At 46.4% G+C, this 22078-nt stretch overlaps 1 protein-coding gene across 2 annotated transcripts; it reads left to right on the forward strand.

The window, feature by feature from the left end:
• Positions 1 to 8531: 8531 nt before the first annotated feature.
• LOC123090660 (putative FBD-associated F-box protein At5g56440) lies at positions 8532 to 11796 on the forward strand. Of its 2 annotated transcripts, none has more exons than XM_044511979.1 (4): positions 8532 to 8713; positions 9947 to 10828; positions 11041 to 11172; positions 11259 to 11796. In XM_044511979.1, the coding sequence occupies exons 2-4, from the start codon at positions 9959 to 9961 to the stop codon at positions 11448 to 11450; spliced, it is 1194 nt and encodes a 397-aa protein (XP_044367914.1). In that variant the 5' UTR covers positions 8532 to 8713; positions 9947 to 9958; the 3' UTR covers positions 11451 to 11796. The 2 variants fall into 2 exon arrangements, with proteins under 2 accessions (XP_044367914.1, XP_044367915.1); XM_044511980.1 differs by having other exon boundaries at positions 11044 to 11172.
• Positions 11797 to 22078: the final 10282 nt, after the last annotated feature.

Here is a 22078-nt window from a genome sequence, read left to right on the forward strand (position 1 = left end):
CCCGTCCCTGCCGGCGCGCTCCCTCCGCCGCCCTCGGCCGCTGCGCCGGAGTGCCTCCTCGCCGGCCGCCCGACTCCGCCTCGTCGCCCCGTCGCCTCTGCTGCTCGCCACCGGCCGGATCCGGCGAGATCCGGGCCGGGGCCGCCTCCTCCGACCTTCCCCGGCCGCTCTCCGGCGAGAACTCCGGCCGCCTCGGTTCCCGTGCCCGGCCCGATCCAGATCCGAAGGTTGACCCCCGAAATCCTAAGTCCCAGATTTTTGTAATAATCATGCCATATTCATGCCATCATATCTCTGCAACCGTTTCTCCGCTTTGAGTGTGCTCTATATGAAATTTGCTTAGAATTGCTTGTAGTTTCATATTATCATGTTGCATCCTTGTTTTGAGGTGTTTGCTCCATGTTTGGGTGCATTTCGCATCAATGCCATGTTTAACTTGTTTTGCTCATATCTTCTAGGCCGTAGCTCCAAACTAAATGAACTTTATATGTAACTTGACTAGAATCTCGTGTAGATCCTCCTTGTGCATCTTAACTTGCTGTTTAACAACTTGAACATAAGGTTTATTCAGATCTGGACCAATTTCAAAATTTGCATATGAGGACTTACCGGAATTGTTATATGTTATTCCCGGCCTCATTTAAACTTGCCTTGATGTGTTGCTCTTGTTTGCATCATCTCTTGCCATGAGTAGCTTCATCTAGGTTTGTCATGCATCATGCTTATTGTGCATCATGCCTTGTTCATGTGTGGTGTGTTTACCTTGTTCATGTGTGGTGTGTTTACCTTGTTCATGTGTGGTGTGTTTACCTATGTTGTGTGCTTCTTTTCAATAGTTCCTGTTTCATTGCGATCGTGAGGATTCGTTCGTCTACGCTTGGTTCGTCTTCGTGGCTTCATCCGTTCGTCTTCTTCATGGACTCGTTCTTCTTCCTTGCGGGATTTCAGGCAAGATGACCGCTACCCTGGATCTCACTACTATCATTGCTATGCTAGTTGTTTCGTTCTATCGCTATGTTGCGCTACCTATCACTTGTTTATCAAGCCATCCCATATTGCAATGAACCTCTAACCTTTGACACCTTTCCTATGCAAACCGTTGTTTGGCTATGTTACCGCTTTGCTCAGCCCCTCTTATGGCATTGCTAGTTGCAGGTGAAGTTGAAGATTTCTCCATGGTGGACAGGATTTTGGTTGGGATATCACAACATCTCCTATATTATTAATGCATCTATATACTTGGTAAAGGGTGGAAGACTCGGCCTTATGCCTAGTGTTTTGTTCCACTCTTGCCGCCCTAGTTTCCGTCATACCGGTGTTATGTTCCCGGATTTTACGTTCCTTACGTGGTCGGGTGATTTATGGGACCCCCTTGACAGTTCGCTTTGAATAAAACTCCTCCAGCAAGGCCCAACCTTGGTTTTACCATTTGCCTCACCACCACCTATCCTTTCCCTTGGGTCGGCCAACCCGAGGGTCATCTTTATTTTAGCCCCCCCGGGCCAGTGCTTGTCTAAGTGTTGGTCCGAACCGAGCCGCCTGCGGGGCCCCCTCGGGGCAACTCGAGGTCTGGTTTTACTCGTAGCTTGTCTCATCCGGTGTTGCCCTAAGAACGAGATATGTGCAGCTCCTATCGGGATTGTCGGCGCATCGGGCGGTCTTTGCTGGTCTTGTTTTACCATTGTCGAAATGTCTTGTAAACCGGGATTCCGAGTCTGATCGGGTCTTCCTGGGAGAAGGTCTATTCCTTCGTTGATCGCGAGAGCTTGTCATGGGCTGCTAAGTTGGGACACCCCTGCAGGGTATAATCTTTCGAAAGTCGTGCCTGCGGTTATAGGCAGATGGGAATTTGTTAACGTCCGGTTGTAGATAACTTGACACCAGATCCGAATTAAAACGCATCAACCGTGTGTGTAGCCGTGATGGTCTTTTCTTGGCGGGGTCCGGGAAGTGAAATCGGTTTCTGGGTTATGTTTGACGTAAGTAGGAGTTCAGGATCACTTCTTGATCATTGCTAGCTTCACGACCATTCTGCTTGCTCTCTTCTCGCTCTTATTTGCGTATGTTAGCCACCATATATGCTTAGTCGCTGCTGCAGCCTCACCACTTTACCCCTTCCTTTCCCTTTAAGCTTTGCTAGTCTTGATACCCATGGTAATGGGATCGCTGAGTCCTCGTGGCTCACAGATTACTACAACAACAGTTGCAGGTACAGGTTCTGCGATGATCATGATGCGAGAGCGATGCTTGCTTGCGTTGAGTTCTTCTTCTGCTTCTTCGATCAGGGGATAGGTTCCAGGTCGGCAGCCTGGGCTAGCAGGGTGGATGTCGTTTGAGTTTCTGTTTGTGATTCATCCGTAGTCGGATGATGCTCTGATGTATTGTGATGTTGTATTCATGTGGCATTGTATGCCTTATGTATGTATCCCCATCTATTATGTAATGTTGATGTAATGGTATCCACCTTGCAAAAGCGTTTCAATATGCGGGTCTATCCTTGGTGGGACCTTCGAGTTCCTTTTGGATAGGGTCGCATATTGGGCGTGACAACGCACCTCACCAAGGCAGCGCACCGATTTTGTTGCTTGGGCACCAGAGAAAAGTGGGTTGTTCACGGTGAGAAGCGCGTACTTCTTGGCCACATGCGATTATGATGCTTGCTTCGCAGGTGTATTCTCTAGCTCTGCTCCAAATGGGAGCCGCAATCTTTGGAACTGCATATGGAAATCATCTGTCCCTCAACGTATGAAAATCTCCGCTTGGAAAGCTGCTACAAATGCCCTCCCAACGCAGAAGTGCAAAGTGTACATGCATCTAGCTACCAGATCCACGTGTCCATTGTGCGGGATGGAGGAGGAGGGTTCCTTTCATGCCTTAGTGGCGTGCCCTCATGCCAGAAGTGTCTGGCTAAGCATGCACACTAGATGGCCACTTCCTGGCGATGAGGTTTTGATCGATAACGGTAAGGAATGGTTACTACATCTCTTGTCCAGGTGCCCTGATGACATACGGGACATGATCATTATGATTTGCTGGCGTATATGGCAATTGCGGTCAGATCAAACACATGGTAAGGAGGTGCCTCCGGTCCATGTTACGGTCGATTTTCTGGATAGCTACTATAAGTCAGTCGTGCTGGCCGGTTCTCTACTGACGAAATCATCAAGGGGAAGATGCCATCTTCGGCTGCCCCTCCCAGGATAGAGAAGATGGCGCCTTTGGCCAAGCCGTGGCCAAACCCCACTCCAGGGCGTGTTGCTCTCTCCGTGGACGGGTCGTTCGATGGCTCTGATGGATCGGCCGCTGCGGGGATGGTCTTACGGGACAGCAATGGTCAGCTCATCTTCTCTGCGTAGCGGGTGATATTCAACTGTAATGACGCTCTGGAAGCCAAACTTCATGCGATAATGCAAGGAATGGCTTTGGCCAACCAACATTCTACACTTCCAGTGGTCGTTCAGTCGGACTCGGCGGAAGCGCTCTCAAGTTTGTTGAGCAAGGGACTGGAGCGTTCAGCATATGGGCATCTGGTTCGTGAGACCAAGGAGTTAATGTGTAATAGGGAGTTTTATCCTCAGAAAATTCATCGTAATCAAAATAGAGTTGCAGATCGGTTGGCCAACTATAGCCGTACAGAGAGTACTACTGCTGTATGGTTAACTTCAGCTCCACCTTGTATCGAGGAGCTATGGCCTCTTGATTGTAACACTATTATCCAGTAATAAAACTCCTTTACCCCACAAAAAAAAGAAAAAATGACGCATTGATTCTGAAACATTGACTCATTTCTAAATATACTCCCTCTGTTTTTATATACTCCCTCTGTCCCATAATATAAGAACGTTTTTTATATTAATATAGTTTTAAAAACGTTTTTATATTTATGGGACGGAGGGAGTACTAGTCTTTGGTCCACACATTGACTCGTTTTGCACAGTCGTTCACATCGTTTCTACTGCCTCTATTGATTCCGACAAAACCATCTCTATTCCATTGGGAATCTTCCTTCTCTACCAACTTTGAGCCTCACGCCCTCACAACAGGTTTCGCTGATAATTACAACGTTTTGTCCCAAGCACCCAAGAGAATGCAATCAAACTTATTACACCTCTATCCGTAAAATAGATTAGTTCCTATAAAGCGTTCGGTCAAATTTCTAAAACTTGATTATTAATATACATACAAAATATTTAAACTCCTAAGTTGAAGTAGTGTAATTGGATTTCCCATGGAAAATAGTTGCATATTGTACAAAAAAAATTCTTTGATTTTTCAAAATAAAATTAATTTGTAAACATTCAGTATATTGTACACTAATTTGAGGAATTGCTCTTCGTCAATGTACATGTGCTAATCTGCTGCATAAAGTCTTGTATTGATACGTGGTTATAGTGTTCACAAACTACCTTTATTATATTGCTAATATATGTACTAAATCAGCGACAACTAATATGGAACGAGGGAGTAATATACACGCTACTATCCAGCATATAGCAGACCACCTTATTATACTTATGTTTTTGTTCCTTTTCTTACTCCTTTTCTGCAGTAAACCCAGCTCAGACAGAGATAGATGGTTGCCAATACACCGACAACGGAAAAAGTCCATTTTAAACCTTGAACTTGTAGAGGTCAAGCGAAATGAACCCTCAAGTTAAAATTCCGGTCGATTGCACCCTGAACTATGCAATCCCGGTCTAAATCGAACATTGGCATCGTTTGAACTGGGATTCGTCTGGTGGGCTGGCCCGCTAGAGTATTTTTCCGTTCAAGATATTTTTTCCAAAGGGCGCACACCCTGCTTCCCGCTGGACCAGCCCACTTTAGTTCTTTTCATTAAAAAACATTTGGCGCGCGGTGGTGGCTCGAACAGAAAATCACGTGTTGTTGATCGAAGCAACAAACCACCAGGACACCACTTGCGTTGTGTTCCGTTGCTCCCTTTTTCTTCCTTTTCTTCTTTCTTTTCTTTCCTTTTTCTTTTTTCTTTTTCATTTTCCATTTTTTCTTAAATTCGAGAACCTTATCTGAAAGCTACGAACTTTTTTTTCAAATTTCCATATTGTTTTAAAATCCCGTAAATATATTTCTAATGCTCAGATTATTTTAAGTATATAAAATCCAGCCCATCTGGAGCTATTGAATAGCAGGCTTGCAAAAAAAAAACTATAAATATATGTGTTGGACAATTTTCGAATATGCATTGAACATTTTTGAAAACAAATATGAATATATGCATCGATTTTTTAAAAAAAATACGCATTGAATATTTTTGTAATATATGTCAAACTATCTTCGAACATTGAACATATGCATGATATACACTGAACAAATTTCTAATATACGATGAACATTTTTATAAATGAGTGAAATGTTTGTAAATATACCCCGAACATTTCCTTAATATTCGCAATGAACTTTGTATAAATACAGGAAAAAGAAACAAAAGAAACAAAAGTAGAAAATAAAATAAAAAAATCTACGAACTCTTTTTTCATGGAGGTTCTTGAAACCGTGAACATTTTGTTCAAATTTCGTGATTTTTTTTCTTTTGAAATTCTGCTTCACAAGGTTATTTTTTTGGTTTGCTATTTCCTAGTAAAATGGCCACCGGTTTTTATACAGCTTAAAAAAACTCGAGCTTTTAAAAAATAAAAAATTACAGGCTTCAGAAATAATATGCAAATTTGGGAAAAAATCGCCAACTTCAAAATAAATCTTGAATTTAAAAGATAACTAAAAATTAAAATGAAACAAAAACAAAAAAAACGAAAGAAAAAGGAAAGGAAAGAAAGAAGAAAAGAAGAAAAAGGGAGGAAGTTATCTCAATGTATGTAGTGTCCCTGGTGGTTAGTTGCGTCGTTCGAACAACGCCAATGCGGGGTCTCGAGTTCAAGCCACAGCGTGCGTTTCGAAACATGAAGCTGTTGTTATACATCTTCGAAATGATGTCTGATCTCAAAGATAACTTCTAAAAAAAGTGAATTTTTGACTGTTGGTGGGGATGCTGCCACGAACCAAGCATATGTTGATCTCTTTAATTGTGAGGTTGGAAGCTTCCCACTTAAATATTTAGGGATGCATGTGAGTGTCACCTCCTTGAGAATTGGCGACTGGGACTTCCTTGAGGGCAAATATCTTCAGAGATTTGATGCTTGGGTTGGTAATGATGCCTCCATGTGTGTGTGGGTGTGGGGGGGGGGGACACCCTGCTAAATTTTGTAGTAACACATTATCTTTATACCACATGTCCATGTGGTTGATGAACAAAACCTTCATTGAAAAATTAGATAAACATAGAAGGAGATTTTTCTGGCAAGGCTGCAACAAAAAGAGAAGATACCACCTGGTTAGATGGAGTAGAATACGCAGATCTAAGAGTAAAGGAGGCATGGGAGTAAAGGACCTTCGTAAACAGAATATCAGCCTCATGGTCAAGTGGTGGTGGAAGTTAGATATGCAACAAGGTATTTGGCAGGATATTGTGAAAGCTAGATATCTTAGAAAGCAGTCGGTGACTACGGTTAAAACCAAGTTCTCTGACTCGCCTTGCTGGAAAGCTCTCCTGAAAGTGAAGGAACTATATATGATGGGCAGAAAAATCATAACTTGGATCCGGTGGTCTTGTTAGACTTTGGAATGACACTATCAAAGGGCTATCCCCTTTGTGTGAACAATTTTCAGGGTTGTTTGAGATCTGCAATGAGTAGGACTATACAGTTGATAGGTGGGACATCATTTCTATCTCCTCGTTTATTCGTAGGAGACTGAATCCGGAGCTGGCTAACCAATGGAGTGAAATGTGTGCCTTGATGGCTACGGTTCAACACTCATCTGAAAAAGACAATGTGTATTGGGGGCTTAACAAAACTGCTCATTATACTACTAAATCCATGTATAAATGGTTAGAAATACCACTCAGTGGCTGCAATTTTAAGTGGATTTGGGACGCTAAGATCCCCTTAAAAATCCAGATTTTCCTCTGGCGGTTGTTTCAGGATGCTATCCTTACTAGAGATGTTATGAAACATCGACACTGGCCTGGCAACCCGAGTTGTTCTTTTTGCACAGCTCGTGAGACTTCTCAACACTTATTCTTCGCCTGCCATGTTGCTCGTGTGGTTTGGCGGTCCATCGGTATGATGCTGGACACAGATATTTGTCCAAAAAATCACTGGCAATACTACTCCGGTGCCACAAATACCTCCCCGGGGGCGACCGATTTTATACCGTGGGTTTGGCTGCTGTTACTTGGGCTATTTGGTTAGCTCGAAATCGAGCTACCTTTGAGAAAAAACCAATCAAATCCCCTTTTGAGATAGTGTTTAGAACATGCTCTTTCTTGCTATATTGGGCAGGGCTTTAGACGAAAGGAGATCCTAAGAAGATGCGAGGAGGTATCCAGGCGATTTGTGAAGGAACGATGATGCTGATGAGAACTTGCGAATCCGCCAGAAGGACGCTTGGGGAGGCCTAAAGCTGGTGTGATAGATGGATCTTGGTTTAGCTTGTGGGTGATGTTCGTCTACTAGTGCATTTTGTTGGCATGTACTGTCGCTAGTCTTTTGAACTTTTGGATGCGGATCCCTGTCCGTAATAGGATAGTCCTTTGATGTGGTGTTGCCAGGTTTTAGTCCCATAGTGGCCGTTTCGATGTCGAGCTGTTACAGTGGTTTTCCTGGTAATGTGTCGAACTCGCTTTCTTCCTTTCCATTCTCCTGTTTTTCCTCGAACTGATGTATTTGTCCGATTTGAAAAAAAATCTCCTCATGAACATATAGAATCAAAGAAAAAAAAACTCGCATATGCCTCCTTCTCCGCTAGATCAGACATTTGGCATTAGCAGCACGTGCTAGGAGAGGTGGATAACAAGATCTCGCAGCACCACCGAGCAGCGGCGGAGAACCAGAGCTCGCAGCCCCGCCCAATGAAAATTTTGAATTGTGTTTCAAATTGTGTTCCGTCGGTAATATGGAAAGGTTAGGTATTGTACATGAGAAAACATCTCTACTCCATTTGTGTTGCGCCGCTAATATGGAACTCTAGATTGTTGTTTTCTGTTCGATGGCTGATTGATGTTGTATACGGGAAGTATCGATTGCTGATTTGTGGTTTCCATCGATTGCCTGTCGTTGTGACCAGATTCATTGGTTAGTTTAGAAAAACTAGAACGGGATGGATAAAAAACGGTGGATCCCGTCCCACGGGATAACGATCCAGATGGGGTGCAGGTGGTCTATTGATCTGGATGTAATTTTTGTTAGTTCTAGTGTTCATTGTACTGCTATGATTGAAGATGTATAGATCGAAAAAAAATCGCAAAAATAAATAAATAAATATCTGCCAAGATTATTTTTTTTAGAAGTTGCCACGATTTTTTATTTTTTTTTAGCAACAGCTGCCAAGATAGCTGGTTAACACATTACACCCGAGTTGTAAGCTTTTTTTTTTTGAGCGGTACCCGAGTTGTAAGCTGGGTTTGCCACAAAAAAAGAGAGTTGTAAGCCCAATCGGGACACCGGGACACCGGGCCTAGCATACAGTGGGCTTCCGATTCGACCCATTCTGTTCTCCCCATTCCAGCTCACTGTGTCTACAGTGGTCGCCAGTGAGTGTCCTCCACTTCCCGCCGCCGCGTCCCTCGCCGACGTCGATCGATCGAGCGCCGCCGACGCCGGAGACGCCGTCCTGCCTCCCAGCTGCGTACTACTAGGTCAGTGACTAACGATGGGTCTCTGCGTTTTATGATTAGACGGTGGGGATTCGTTCAGCGGCTAGGGTTAGGGCCGAGGAACGCGCTGTCGCGCCGGCCGGCCGGCCGCAGTGGGTGGACGGAGCTTGCGGCTGGGGGCTGTTGGCCGCTGCTGCGGACGAAGGCTTAAGCCGGGAGAGTAGCAAACATTACTTGTTTCCCGTGGCAGATTGGAGTTATTTATTTATTTATTTCATTTTGAAAACACGATTGGAAAATTAGTTTCATCTGGTCCCAAGTGACTGACTACAAGTGTCAAGTATACATACAGATCATAGTTTCGTGGTGCGGCTTGCTTACATGAATCTGTTTGGATAACTTACTATTTTTACCGTTGTGTAGCCCCATTTTGGGTCTGCTTTCGCAATTGTTCAGTTCATTTTTACCGTGTGTTATGCTACATGATGACTGAAGAAGAACGCCTTTGTTACCCGTGATATTACCAGATTGAGAGGCCAATTTTCATTTGTTATAAATGTGAATATTCTTTTGGGAAAACAGAAAGTGGGTTCATTTGGATGCCGTTCGATGCTAGCTAACTCAGTGCATGTAGGGGGGAGGAAACACTAGTTTGAAATTTATTAGGTAATTAGTGACTTTGGGTGTCAAATACGGACTTCATACTTTCGCTTGCCATCGGTTGGATGTGCAAGTATTCTATGTCAACAAACTGGTTGATACACAGCAAGTATGTAAACGGATGAGACAATGATTTAATGGACACCCAAAAGACACTCAACGGATGACACAATGATTTAATGAGCTTCATTTGGAATCCGCTGGTATCTCTCCATCGAGAGTTGTTGTATGATGGGTAGAAATTTCTATACGGATGAAAATCGATTGCCATGCTTTGCATCTAATAGCACTTTTACATTTTTTGTGAATCCCAACACATTTAGTTGCCTCCTGTTTAAAGCAGAGCAGGCTTGTCCCGTTCGGTCACAGTTGGGCATTGATAATTATTTTAGTTGAGAATGTTGAGTTAATTGTTGGAATTACAGTTTCCTAATTGAAAAGTTTTTTCTCTGCATTAAGTATTAATAGCTTGCCGTTGTTAATAATACCATTGGTTTTGGTAGATATGTATTGATAATCGTATCATGTATTGGGCCAAATCCTCTCACACGTTTTCCCAAGATTTCTGTAGTGCGTATTTGATTAATGATGCGTTGTCTTGTTGGAGTCATGCAGCCCTTTGACAAAATGTCTGCACCGGCATCCAGTTCCAAGAGGTCGCACGGACCAGCAGCGCACAGTGCTGACAGACTCAGCAGCCTTCCTGACCCGCTGCTCCATCTCGTGATGTCCTTCCTGCCGATGCGAGAAGTCGTGCGCACAAGCTTGCTCTCGCCAAGGTGGCGCGATCTCTGGGCCTCCGTGCCCTTCATCCACCTAGATTTCAAGGAATTTGTGGATGCTACTGCTGATTCTTTTGTTATTGGTGTTGATGATCATGATTGGTTGAAGCTGGATGAGAATAGGCTGCAGAAGTTTGGGGACCACTTGCTACTCTTGCGTGATGGCGCGGTGCCCTTGGATGAGGCTCGGATCTTTATTGGAGGTGCTGATTTGTCTGACAAATATGATTTGTGGATTCATCATGCCATCAAGCATAAAGCTCGGCTGCTTCATGTTTATGCTCATCGCTTCCTCCGAGTAGAATTCAATGATAGATCGATGATTCGTTCTCAGCACCTGAAAATAATCAGGCTCCAAGAAGTCACTTTGACTGACACATCCCTTAGGCCACTGAATTTTTATTTCCCTGTGCTTGAACATCTAGAGCTGGACTGTTGCATTGTCAACTGTGTGAAGAATAAGATCTCATCGAGGTCACTGCAGACTATACGTATAACCTGCTGCGAAGTCTTCGGAGATCTTGAGATTTGTGCTCCGAATCTGAACCATCTGTACATCCTCGACCCAGTTTTTGGAGGGCATGCTATAGTAACAAGGGATCTGTATTCTCTAGTTACAGCTTCAATAAGTCTAAGTGCCTTGGAGCTGTATCATGGTATACTTGACGGCCTCTCACGTGTCACAACCTTGGAGCTACATGCACCATTACTTGAGGTATGATGGATTGGGTTGTTCTCTATTCACTTTTCCGTTGTGTCCGAGTTACCTGAATATTGTTGATTGCCTTGCTAGATTTTGCGATATTAATTGCTTGATATTAACACAAGATACCATCTGCCTTTATGTTGTTGACCAACTATTTCCCTTCATGTATGTCGTGTTGCTATTTTAACTAGCTATGTTTAATTTCATCTTGCATGAACAAGAAGCCCACGCGAGAGAGGTGTTTGGAAACATGCCCGGTGTTCAGCAACCTCATAAGCCTGGTGCTTGGCGAATGGTGCATGGCCTCCAACTTCTCTCCTAAACTGAAGTATCTGACCTTTAAGCTCAGAATGGTACTACTCCTGCTTTCAGATCGATATGCCTGTAACCTTGAAGTAATGTGCTTACCCACTGCTTCCTTTTGACACACTGAATACAGGACCAGCTTCGACCATGCAAGGCTGCTGAGCGTGATCGGTCACCAAGAGGGGACTCGTCGTTGGGCGGCTATCCTAGCATCGAGAGGACCATGATCTACTGCGGCAAAGATGATCCAAGAGTCAGCGCGTTGGTGAAGGTGCTGCTACCGATTGTCATCCCAGGCGGGGAAATCAGCATCAAAGGTCACTAGTAGTACCGTATGCATGCCGAGGCACCGTCCCTCTTGCTGACTTTTGCGAGTGCTGTGGATGTGTAAGTATGTCAAGAGGTGTGTTAAGTTGTATCTTTTGCTAGTGATATGGTTGGAGCATCATGTCAAGAACTCTTTTCTAGAGATATTTGTAGGGGTTTGAGATTATGGACAGTACATGACTCCGTATGTAGTAGAAAAAAAAGAAGCCGCGTAACTTCGTGCATGTTCTCGTTTGACACATTCTATTGACAGCACCAGAAGATGCCGTCAGGTATGGTGTGTTGTGCTGCTTCTTCTGGAGAAAGATAAAAAAGAGACCAGCACTAACACTTCAACTACTAAACTGAATGGAATCTTGCTGAGCTGTTTGTGTTGCCCAATGAGATCTTCTGATTGTATGGCTACTCTTATTATATTTATGATCTGGAAAAAATATATTGTACTGTTAATTTCTGTACCCCTCTTAGGAATCCGGTACAGTGCTTGCTTCCATATCTCTGGAGCGGAGATGATCTATTCCATTTTCAGTGACGACCACAGAACCATCAAAATATAGCAGAACTCAAGGCAAAGAGTAGGTTATAATTTTATTTTTTTTATTTTTGAAAAGGAGGATTTCCCCCGGCCTCTGCATCGAAGAGATGCATGCGGCCACTTTATTGAATCAAGTACATCAAAACAAATAATCTGGTCTGCAAAGTACAGCTCTCAAAAGGAGCAATGCAAAATAAAACAACTCAAAGGCACAACCGGCTGGACGAATGACATTAAGGACCTATCCTATGATGCGACCGCCATCCAAACCGGTTGAAGATAACCCATGCTACCATCTCCCATCGGTTGCACCAAGTAGCCAAATGCTCCATGGAGGCCAAAGGAGTGAGTAACAACCACGTACAGATCCATGTCGTAGCTCTGAAGATAACCTGCAAGAAGTTAATCACATAAAGTCTGTTAAAAATAATGTCGTTCCTGCAGTTCCATATAGCCCAAAGCAGTGCGCATATTCCAATCCGAATACTTGACGCAATATCAGGATTCACTCCATTTAGCCACGTCTCAAACAACGCTTCTATACTAACTGGAGGAATAATATTAAAAGCTATATGTAAGGACCGCCAAAATAACTTCGCGAGAGGGCAATCAATAAATAAGTGTTGAATTATTTCGTCGTGAACACAAAAGCAACATCATGAACTGCCGAACCATCATCACTTTAGTAAGTTATCTTTGATAAGGATCACATGCTTATGAACGAACCACGTAAAAATTTTGATTCGCAAGGGAACCTTAACTTTCCAAATGTGTAACGATCTTGGGATTGGGCCAGAATTAATGAGGTCTAAGTACATAGATTTGATCGAAAACACACCATTACCCGTTACCTTCCCGTTCAAGGTGTCTCCTTGATCTGAGAGTTGAACGTCCATCAACCTCCGCACCAAGTGTAGCCAGGAATTCCATCGTTCCCCTACTAGAGCCCTCCTAAACTGGATGTTCAAAGATACCGTCTGCAATACTGTTGCTACGTAATCCTCCTTACGTTGAGCAATATGATACAGGGAAGGATACTGGAGACCTAGCGACAAGTCGCCTAGCCATGTATCCTCCCAAAATCTTGTTGTCGTTCCGTCCCCAATGACGAATTTCACCCTATGGAAGAAGGTCTCTTTCGTTCTCATGAGTCCCTTCCAAAATGGCGAATCATTAGGCCTCACGGTAACCTGAGCTAGAGTTTTAGAGTGCAAGTATTTATTTCTTAGGATTTGTGCCCACATACCATCCGATACCTGAGATAATCTATACAATCATTTGCTCAAAAGGCATTTATTTTTAATCTCGAGGTTCTCGATCCCAAGTCCCCCCGGTCTTTTGGTCGACAAATAATATCCCATCTTGACAGGCGATATTTTGTCTTAACCTCGTTTGTCTGCCAGAAAAAACGAGATCGATAAAAGTCAAGTCTCTTTCGTACCCCTTTGGGCACCTCAAAGAAAGATAGATGGAACATTGGCATACTCGTTAGTACTGAATTTATCAATACTAGCCGTCCTCCATATGACATAAGCTTACCCTTCCAGCGGCTTAGTTTTTTCTCAAATCGATCTTCGATACATTTCCACTCTTTATTGGTTAACTTCCTATGATAGATTGGAATGCCTAGATAACTGAATGGTAATGATCTCAGTTCACAACCGAACAATTGTCTATAGCTGTCTTGGTCATCTTTGGCCCTACCAAGGCAGAACAATTCACTCTTGTGAAAGTTGATCTTCAGACCAGACAATTGTTCAAAGAGGCACAAAACAAGATCCATATTCCTTGCCTTTGCAAGGCCATGCTCCATGAATATAATAGTGTTGTCAGCATATTGTAAGATAGAAATGCCCTATCCACCAAATCGGGAACAAGCCCATCTACCAGGCCTTTCTCCTTGGCTCGGCCTATTAGAACGGTCAATATGTCAGCCACAATGTTGAACAGAACAGGAGACATCGGGTCTCCTTGTCTTAGGCCTTTATGCGTCTGGAAATAATGACCAATGTCATCATTCACTTTAATCCCGACACCGCCTTTCTGGACAAAAGAATCCACCTGATTCCTCCATGCCCCATTACAACCCTTCATACGCATGGCCTGCTGTAAGAAAGGCCATTTGACCTTTTCATATGCCTTTTCAAAATCCACTTTGAAGATCACAATTAGATTGCAAAGAAATCCACTTTGAAGATCACTCCCGCCGTTGCTCGCGCACCTGTCGCGGCCGGTGCGGTGGCTGCTCCCGTGCGCGTCCGTCGCGGCCGGTGCGGCGGCTGCCGCTCCCGTGCGCGCTTGTCCCGGCTGCAGCTTGCTCCCGTGCGCGCCCGTCGCAACCGGAGCGGTTGATGCTTGCTCCCATGCACGCCCGTCCCCGTCGCTGCTCGCGCCCGTCGCTGCAGGCGCTGCTGCTGCTCGCGGTCGTGCACGACGGGTCGGCAGGGAGGCTCACCAAAGAGCTTCGCCGTCGTCCCACGGCCCTCCGTCGCCCCTGCCTGGCATCAGCGCCGGTGAAAGCAGCAGGTGCTCCTGTGTCCGACGCCCGTGACAGCTGCTGCTCTGGCGGCTAAGGGCTATCGCTAGCTGCAGGCAGGAGAGAAATACGAAGATAAGGGCCTGATTGCTTTTTTAATTTTTGAAGAAGGGTGTCGGTGTAAAATCCCTGGTCTAACAGCGTCACCTGCAAACCGTTACGCCACGTCGGCAAAAGCGGGACCCACCTGCCATAATCCTGCTTAAAACGACTGAACCGAGTGACTAGTGTTTTTTTGCAAAAAATTATGAAAAAAAATTTGTACTTTTTGGTACAATTTCGTAAATTTGTGGTACCTGCAAACCTAGCCTGAAGTGTCAATGTTTTTTGCAATTCACTCCACAAACAAAGATAAACAAAAACTGGATCCACATGAATCCACCGAAGATAACACCGACCGAATCTCATGAGATTCGCCGGAGACAAATCTTCACACGCTCTCCGATAATACTAGAAGCACCACCGGGATGGGGATTAAGCAGGAAGAACCTTATTCTATGTTCAGAAAGCCGCTGTCGTCTCACCTCACTAAGCAGAACACAAACCATAAGAAAACTCAAAAAATCACCTAAAAATGGAGCCATCTCACCGGCAAAGGCCGAGATCCACCACGCCTCCATGGCCCTAAGACTAGGAGGCGATGTAGACTGGCGCTGGTGGGAGGTACGAGGAACCCTAAGCGGCTGGGTGCCTTGGGTACGAGTGGAAGGGGTACAAGCCTACTACTTACCGTCCTTGTGACCATCTTTAATCTTTGATGTTTTCCTTCCTCCAATCAGCGTGAGAGTGTGAGCTTCTTCTTCTTCTTTCTATTTGAGAACGATGTGTGAACCTTTAGAGTGTGTTTAATTGGTATACAGATCAGATATTAACGAGTGACGACTCCACAGTCTAGCCTTTAGCCCCCGTCTTTGTTTATGACACGGTAGATGGATCACCTGTTTAGCATCTTCATACTTTTTGGAGCCTCGCCTCATGCCTGGATACCATTTTGGATAGATCTGCTTGAGACCGTAACCTTTTAACTAAGAGAAAAAAAGGTACCAAGCCCTGCTATATACTCTCTCTGTTTCAAAATAGATGACTCAAATTTATACTAATTTTTGTATAAAATTGAGTTATCTATTTTGAAACGGAGTGAGTAGAAAGCAAAACAGGTTGCTGGGATCACCCGCACTCGTTCCATCACATAGTTTCAAAACAAAACCAAAACGTCCAACTCCAGACTCGGCGGCCGGCCACCATTCGAAAAAAAGAGCATCAACCCACCCAGGGGCCGCCTCGCACCAAAATCAACTTAACACTTTGGCGTATTCTGATGATATTTTTGTTGTGAATGGGAGGATAACCCCTCAGACACCTACATATTATTCATGCACAGAACCATAAGTACCCCATTTATCTCCCTTTCATCACGGTTTACGGAAACATGATAACCCATTGCGAGAAAAAACAATGGATAATATATTACTTGGTCTGCCCGTAGTATCATGCATATGATATTACCTCCGTAATGGATAGTATTATAAATTACTAGTACTCCTGCCGTTTGTAATTATAAGTCTTTTTAGAGATTCTAATATGGACTACATGCAGAGCAAAATAAATGAATATAAACTCTAAAGTACGTTCTAAAAAAAAATTTCTGTATAGTCCTTATTGAAATCTCTAAAGAGACTAATATGTAGAAACGGAGCGAGTATCTTAGATAATCATATTTATTTATTGTCATGCAAGACATGTTCATATAATATTTATTTTGATACAATATCATGATATGATAGTCGACGCTCTCCCTTCTCGGATTGTGCACCTCAAGGGTCATGAGATGTTGAGATTACTGAACCTCATCAGCGGACTTGCCCAGCCCGCGCTTCCATTACGCACCATGGATAAAAACCATACGGAGAACAAGAAAATATCCAATGAGAGATTGTCTCTGTCTCTCCGCACAACAATAGCGCCAAGATTCGCCACGATATGTTCTCGAATAGAAAAACAACCTCAAGCCACGTACGCCGTGAACACTTTTGCTTCATGCGCGCGAGGCGATCAGGGATTTTAGCCTACCGTCGGCGGCGCCGCTTGGAGACGTGGTGGATTTCGGCCTTTGCCTGCGAGAAGGCTCCTACTTCATTTCTAGTAGTTTTTTATGTTTGTTTAGGGTTTATGTCCTGCTCGGTAAGACAAGACGACGACGGTTATCTGGTGGTGCGTCTAGCGCTATCGGAGGGCGTGTATAGATGTGTCTCCGGCGGATCTCACGGGATTCGGTCAGCGTTTTTCTTCGATGGATCAACTTGGATCCGGTCTTCGTTCGTCTGTGTATGTGCCTGATTAGACTGGATCGTTCCGATCTACGCTTCCCTTCATCGGCGGTGGTTGTTGTTCTGGTGCACTAGTTCTATTGATCTTAGCACGACGACTTCCTGACTGTTTATTACAACAAGGTTTGCTTGGCACCAATAACGGCAGCGCGCCTTCGGCTCGCTCTAGTGCTTATAGTCGTCGCTGGGGGATCCGCAAAGCTAGATGTAATTTTTACTTCTAGCGTCCTTTTTAATGCCTTTGACAACTGATGAATAGATCGGAAGTTTTTTCCGCAAAAAAAAAGAAAAGAAAAGAAAATCAACTGGATTTTTTGTCAATGCAGAAACCATGTGTGACTAATATCTTCTTGAAACTACTAATATTATTACCATTTTATAAAAATATATGAACGTTTTTTTTGTTTAACCCGGGCATGCCATCTATCAATCATAATTGCACATGTTCCTTGCTCTTGATAGTACTTAGAGCATATATAACCGGACGCCTCATATCCGTCCCAAACGCCCGGGCGGCCTACCCGGTCACTGTCCGGACGCAAAATTATCACCTAATCGGACGCCCGAAACGCAGCCCAAACACCCGGGCTGATTGGCAACCACCATATCCAACCCGTATATGAGGCGGATATGGGGATGCCAGGACGCGCTCGTCACGTCGGATCCGGCCCCAATATGGCCCACCGGACCCCACATAAATTCATACATATCCGCATTGCGGATCAAACCCTAACCACTCCACTCTCCTCCTCTCTACTCCCCTCCGAGCAATATCTCATCCCCGGGGAACTCCAGCATGGCAGGCTGGATATGACTCCGAGACGTCCGGATTCGTCGAATGGGACCTTGTCCCTTGCGGTCTTGAGGAGATGGTGGCCCGCGCACCTCTCCACCGCTCCCGGGAGGAATGTGCCTGGCCGTGGACGAACTCGTTCCAGCGGGAATCCATTGCGTCCGCACAAATGACAACTAGATCTACCAGTGCTCGTGGTGGAAAGCGATGTACCCCTTCCTCACTGGACGTGGTGCGGTCCACCTAGTGGTTGAACCCTGGGACGGCGCGCCATCCCATAGGACGCGAGGGGTCCCTGTGTGTAAGGCACCGTGCGTAGATGGCCACGGAAGCTCTGGCCGCCGAGGCAGAGTCGGAAGCCACCTGGCCCGACCGTCCGGCCACGTCCATCATCGATCTCACATCGACCGACGAGGTTGAGACCATGGGCTCTGACGAGGAAGAGTAAGGCATGTGAGACGACATCGCCACTTGTCTCGTGAGCCAGTCCGTGTCCCATTGCCTACTCTACCTCGCCGGGGAATGAACTTTTTCATCGAGGGGCTCAGCCGGCCACCGGACATGGACACGGCCATAGAGCTGGAGGAGCATCGACAAAGATTTAAATTACGTTTTACTTTGCATATAATTGTGCGAATTTGATGGTTTGAAAATGAGCTATTGTGACGCCCCCGATTCAATCGTACACTAATCATGCACGCAAATGTGTACGATCAAGATCAGGGACTCACGGGAAGATATCACAACACAACTCTACAAATAAAATAAGTCATACAAGCATCATAATACAAGCCAGGGGCCTCGAGGGCTCGAATACAAGTGCTCGATCATAGACGAGTCAGCGGAAGCAACAATATCTGAGTACAGACATAAGTTAAACAAGTTTGCCTTAAGAAGGCTAGCACAAACTGGGATACAGATCGAAAGAGGCGCAGGCCTCCTGCCTGGGATCCTCCTAACTACTCCTAGTCGTCGTCAGCGGCCTGCACGTAGTAGTAGGCACCTCCGGTGTAGTAGGGGTCGTCGTCGACGGTGGCGTCTGGCTCCTGGACTCCAGCATCTGGTTGCGACAACCAGAAAAAAAGGAAAGGGGGAAAAAGGGGGGAGAAAGCAACCGTGAGTACTCATCCAAAGTACTCGCAAGCAAGGAACTACGCTACATATGCATGGGTATATGTGTAAAAGGCCATATCGGTGGACTGAACTGCAGAATGCCAGAATAAAAGGGGGATAGCTAATCATGTCGAAGACTACGCTTCTGGCAGCCTCCGTCTTGCAGCATGTAGAAGAGAGTAGACTGAAGTCCTCCAAGTAGCATCTCCAAGTAGCATCTCCAGTAGCATCGCATAGCATAAACCTACCCGGCGATCCTCTCCTCGTCGCCCTGTAGAAAAGCGATCACCGGGTTGTCTGTGGAACTTGGAAGGGTGTGTTTTATTAAGTATCCGGTTCTAGTTGTCATAAGGTCAAGGTACAACTCCAAGTCGTCCTGTTACCGAAGATCACGGCTATTCGAATAGATTAACTTCCCTGCAGGGGTGCACCACATTCCCCAACACGCTTGATCCCATTTGGCCGGACACACTTTCCTGGGTCATGCCCGGCCGCGGAAGATCAACACGTCGCAGCCCCACCTAGGCAAAACAGAGAGGCCAGCACGCCGGTCTAAACCTAAGCGCGCAGGGGTCTGGGCCCATCGCCCTGAGCACACCTGCACGTTGCGTGGGCGGCCGAAAGCAGACCTAGCCTAGTGGCGTTCCAGTCCAATTCGGCGCGCGCCGCTCCGTCGCTGACGTCTGAAGTGCTTCGGCTGATACCACGACGTCGGGATACCCATAACTACTCCCGCGTAGATGGTTAGTGCGTATAGGCTCGTAGCCAACTCAGATCAAATACCAAGATCTTGTTAAGCGTGTTAAGTATCCGCGAACGCCGAACAGGGCCAGGCCCACCTGTCTCCTAGGTGGTCTCAACCTGCCCTGCCGCTCCGCCACAAGTAACAGTCGGGGGCCGTCGGGAACCCAGGCCCACCTCTACCGGGATGGAGCCACCTGTCCTTTCAGCCCCCAACTCCGAACAGTATCACAGGTAATGTAACCGTGTAAAGTATATAGTATATGCCCGTGATCACCTCCCGAAGTGATCACAGCCCAGAAGTATAGCATGGCAGACGGACAAGAGTGTAGGGCCACTGATGGAACACTAGCATCCTATACTAAGCATTTAGGATTGCGGGTAAGGTATCAATGACTGTAGCAGCAATGACAGGCTATGCATCAGAATAGGATTAACGGAAAGTAGTAACATGCTACACTACTCTAATGCAAGCAGTATAGAGAAGAGTAGGCGATATCTGGTGATCAAAGGGGGGGCTTGCCTGGTTGCTCTGGCAAGAGAGAGGGTCGTCAACTCCGTAGTTGAACTGGTCAGCAGCAGCGTCGGTCTCGTAGTCTACCGGAGAGAAGAGGGGGAAGAAATAATGAATACAGAGCAATCAAAGCACCTCAAAATATATCAAGGCAATACGCGGTGTTCGGTGTGCCCTAACGCGGTAGTAGGTGATACCGGTGAAAGGGGAAAACCCCCGGGAAAGTATTCCCGGTGTTTCGTGTTTTCGGACAGAGGAGCCGGAGGGGGAAAGTTGCGGGTTCGATAGGTTAGGGGTGTGTGGTGGACGAACGGACCGCGTATCCGGATTCGTCTCGTCGTTCTGAGCAACTTTCATGTACAAAGTATTTACATCCGAGTTACGGTTTATTTTCTATCAATTTCCAAAGTTTTATTAATATGCGGCAATTTCTGGAATTAATACTAATTCAAAAATAATAGCAAAATGCTATGTTCACACATTGAGGTGTACACAACAGGGTGCTATAGGTGATGACAGGCAGGGCCCTATTGACTGCCTAGTCAGCAGTCAACAGTGGGTTGTTGACTGGTCAAAGGACCGGTGGCCCCACATGTCATTGACTGTACCTAAACAATTAATTAAAAGCTAACTTAGTTAATTGGGGGCCACATGTCATCTACACATTTGACTAAGTCAACAAATAAACCAAGCTAATCTAACTACATAGGGCCGGCTCCATGCGCACTTACGCACTAACACACACCACAACACGGCCATGGCCAGCAGCAGCTATTCAGAGCAGCAAACACATCAGCGACGACAACTAACCAGCGGTAGCAGAAAGAGCAGCAGTAGGAGGAGGAATCAGCAGCGGCAAGCAGCAGTATCTAGCAGCCAGGAGCAGCGCTTAGGAGCAGCAGCAGCAACTAACTAGCAGGAGCAGCAGCAAAACAGCAGCGTAGCAGCGGCATTCAGTGGCAGGGGCGAGCGGGAGGAACGGCCGAGCGGGCGCGGCGCGCCGGCGCGCGGTCAGGGCTCAGCCCAGGGCATGGGTAGGCCGCGGCGGAGCGTAAGGCAACGAGCGACGCACGGGGCCGGTGAGCCCGGGCAGAGGCGGACGCGTGCAGGGCGCCGGCGTGCGAGCAGCGTGCGGCTTGCGAGTACAGAGGACGACGATGAGGACCAAACGGGCATCTCCAGCAACGATTTGAGCGGCCGCTGCTACCTAACCAAATCGGCGCGACGTCGCGCGTTGAACGAAATCAACGACACAAGCAGAGATGGCCGGAGTTGGCCGAAGCAATGACGGCGAGCGGCGGCCGGAGCAAGAGCTCAACGGTTACGGGGATACGCGGGGAGAATGACCAACCAAACGGCTCAGGCGGCACCACAGGGACGCCACGAGCACGTTGACGTGCTTGCCTGGCCCTAGAGTACACGATACTGACGGTGACGAGCTCCACGGCGGCGACAGAGCTTTGGTGGCGATGCTAGTAGCAGCAGGAAACAACGAACCAAGCCTAGTGGAGAGGGGTTTCGACCGGGAGCTCACCGTGAGGCGCAAGAAAGGCCGGTGGGAGTTTAGTAGCTGCAGGAGGCGGTGAATCGTTGGCGGCGAGCTTCGAGCACCGATGAAGAAGACGAAGTCGATGCCGACGATGTAGTAGCGCCTGGCCTCGCGTGCGTTGGTGAGAAGGAAGAGGACGTCGAGGTGGATCTCCTGGACATAGCGGTACGGCGTGGAGCACTCTGTGGCCTCGTGGGCGACGGATCGATGTTGACGACAGACTACCATGGCGGGGGAGGAAGAAAGCGGCGTGGGGAAGGGAGAGGATTTGCGCTAGGGTTCGCCGAGGGGCACGGGGACGGTCTTATACAACTCGGGGGCTGGCCGGATGATCGACACGGCGCCATCATCCGCCATGGAGGCGTGGATGTGAGCCACGATCCCCCTCCCGTGAACAGGAGGTAGGGGATCGCTACGGGATGGGCTGGGCTACACTGTAGTTTCCTATGGCCCAGTAGCACACTAGGCTTTGCCCTTTACTTTTCCTTTGTCTTTCTGCCTTTTATATTTTTCTTTTT

The sequence above is a fragment of the Triticum aestivum genome, chromosome 4B, assembly GCF_018294505.1.
Source record: "Triticum aestivum cultivar Chinese Spring chromosome 4B, IWGSC CS RefSeq v2.1, whole genome shotgun sequence".
Taxonomy (NCBI): domain Eukaryota; kingdom Viridiplantae; phylum Streptophyta; class Magnoliopsida; order Poales; family Poaceae; genus Triticum; species Triticum aestivum.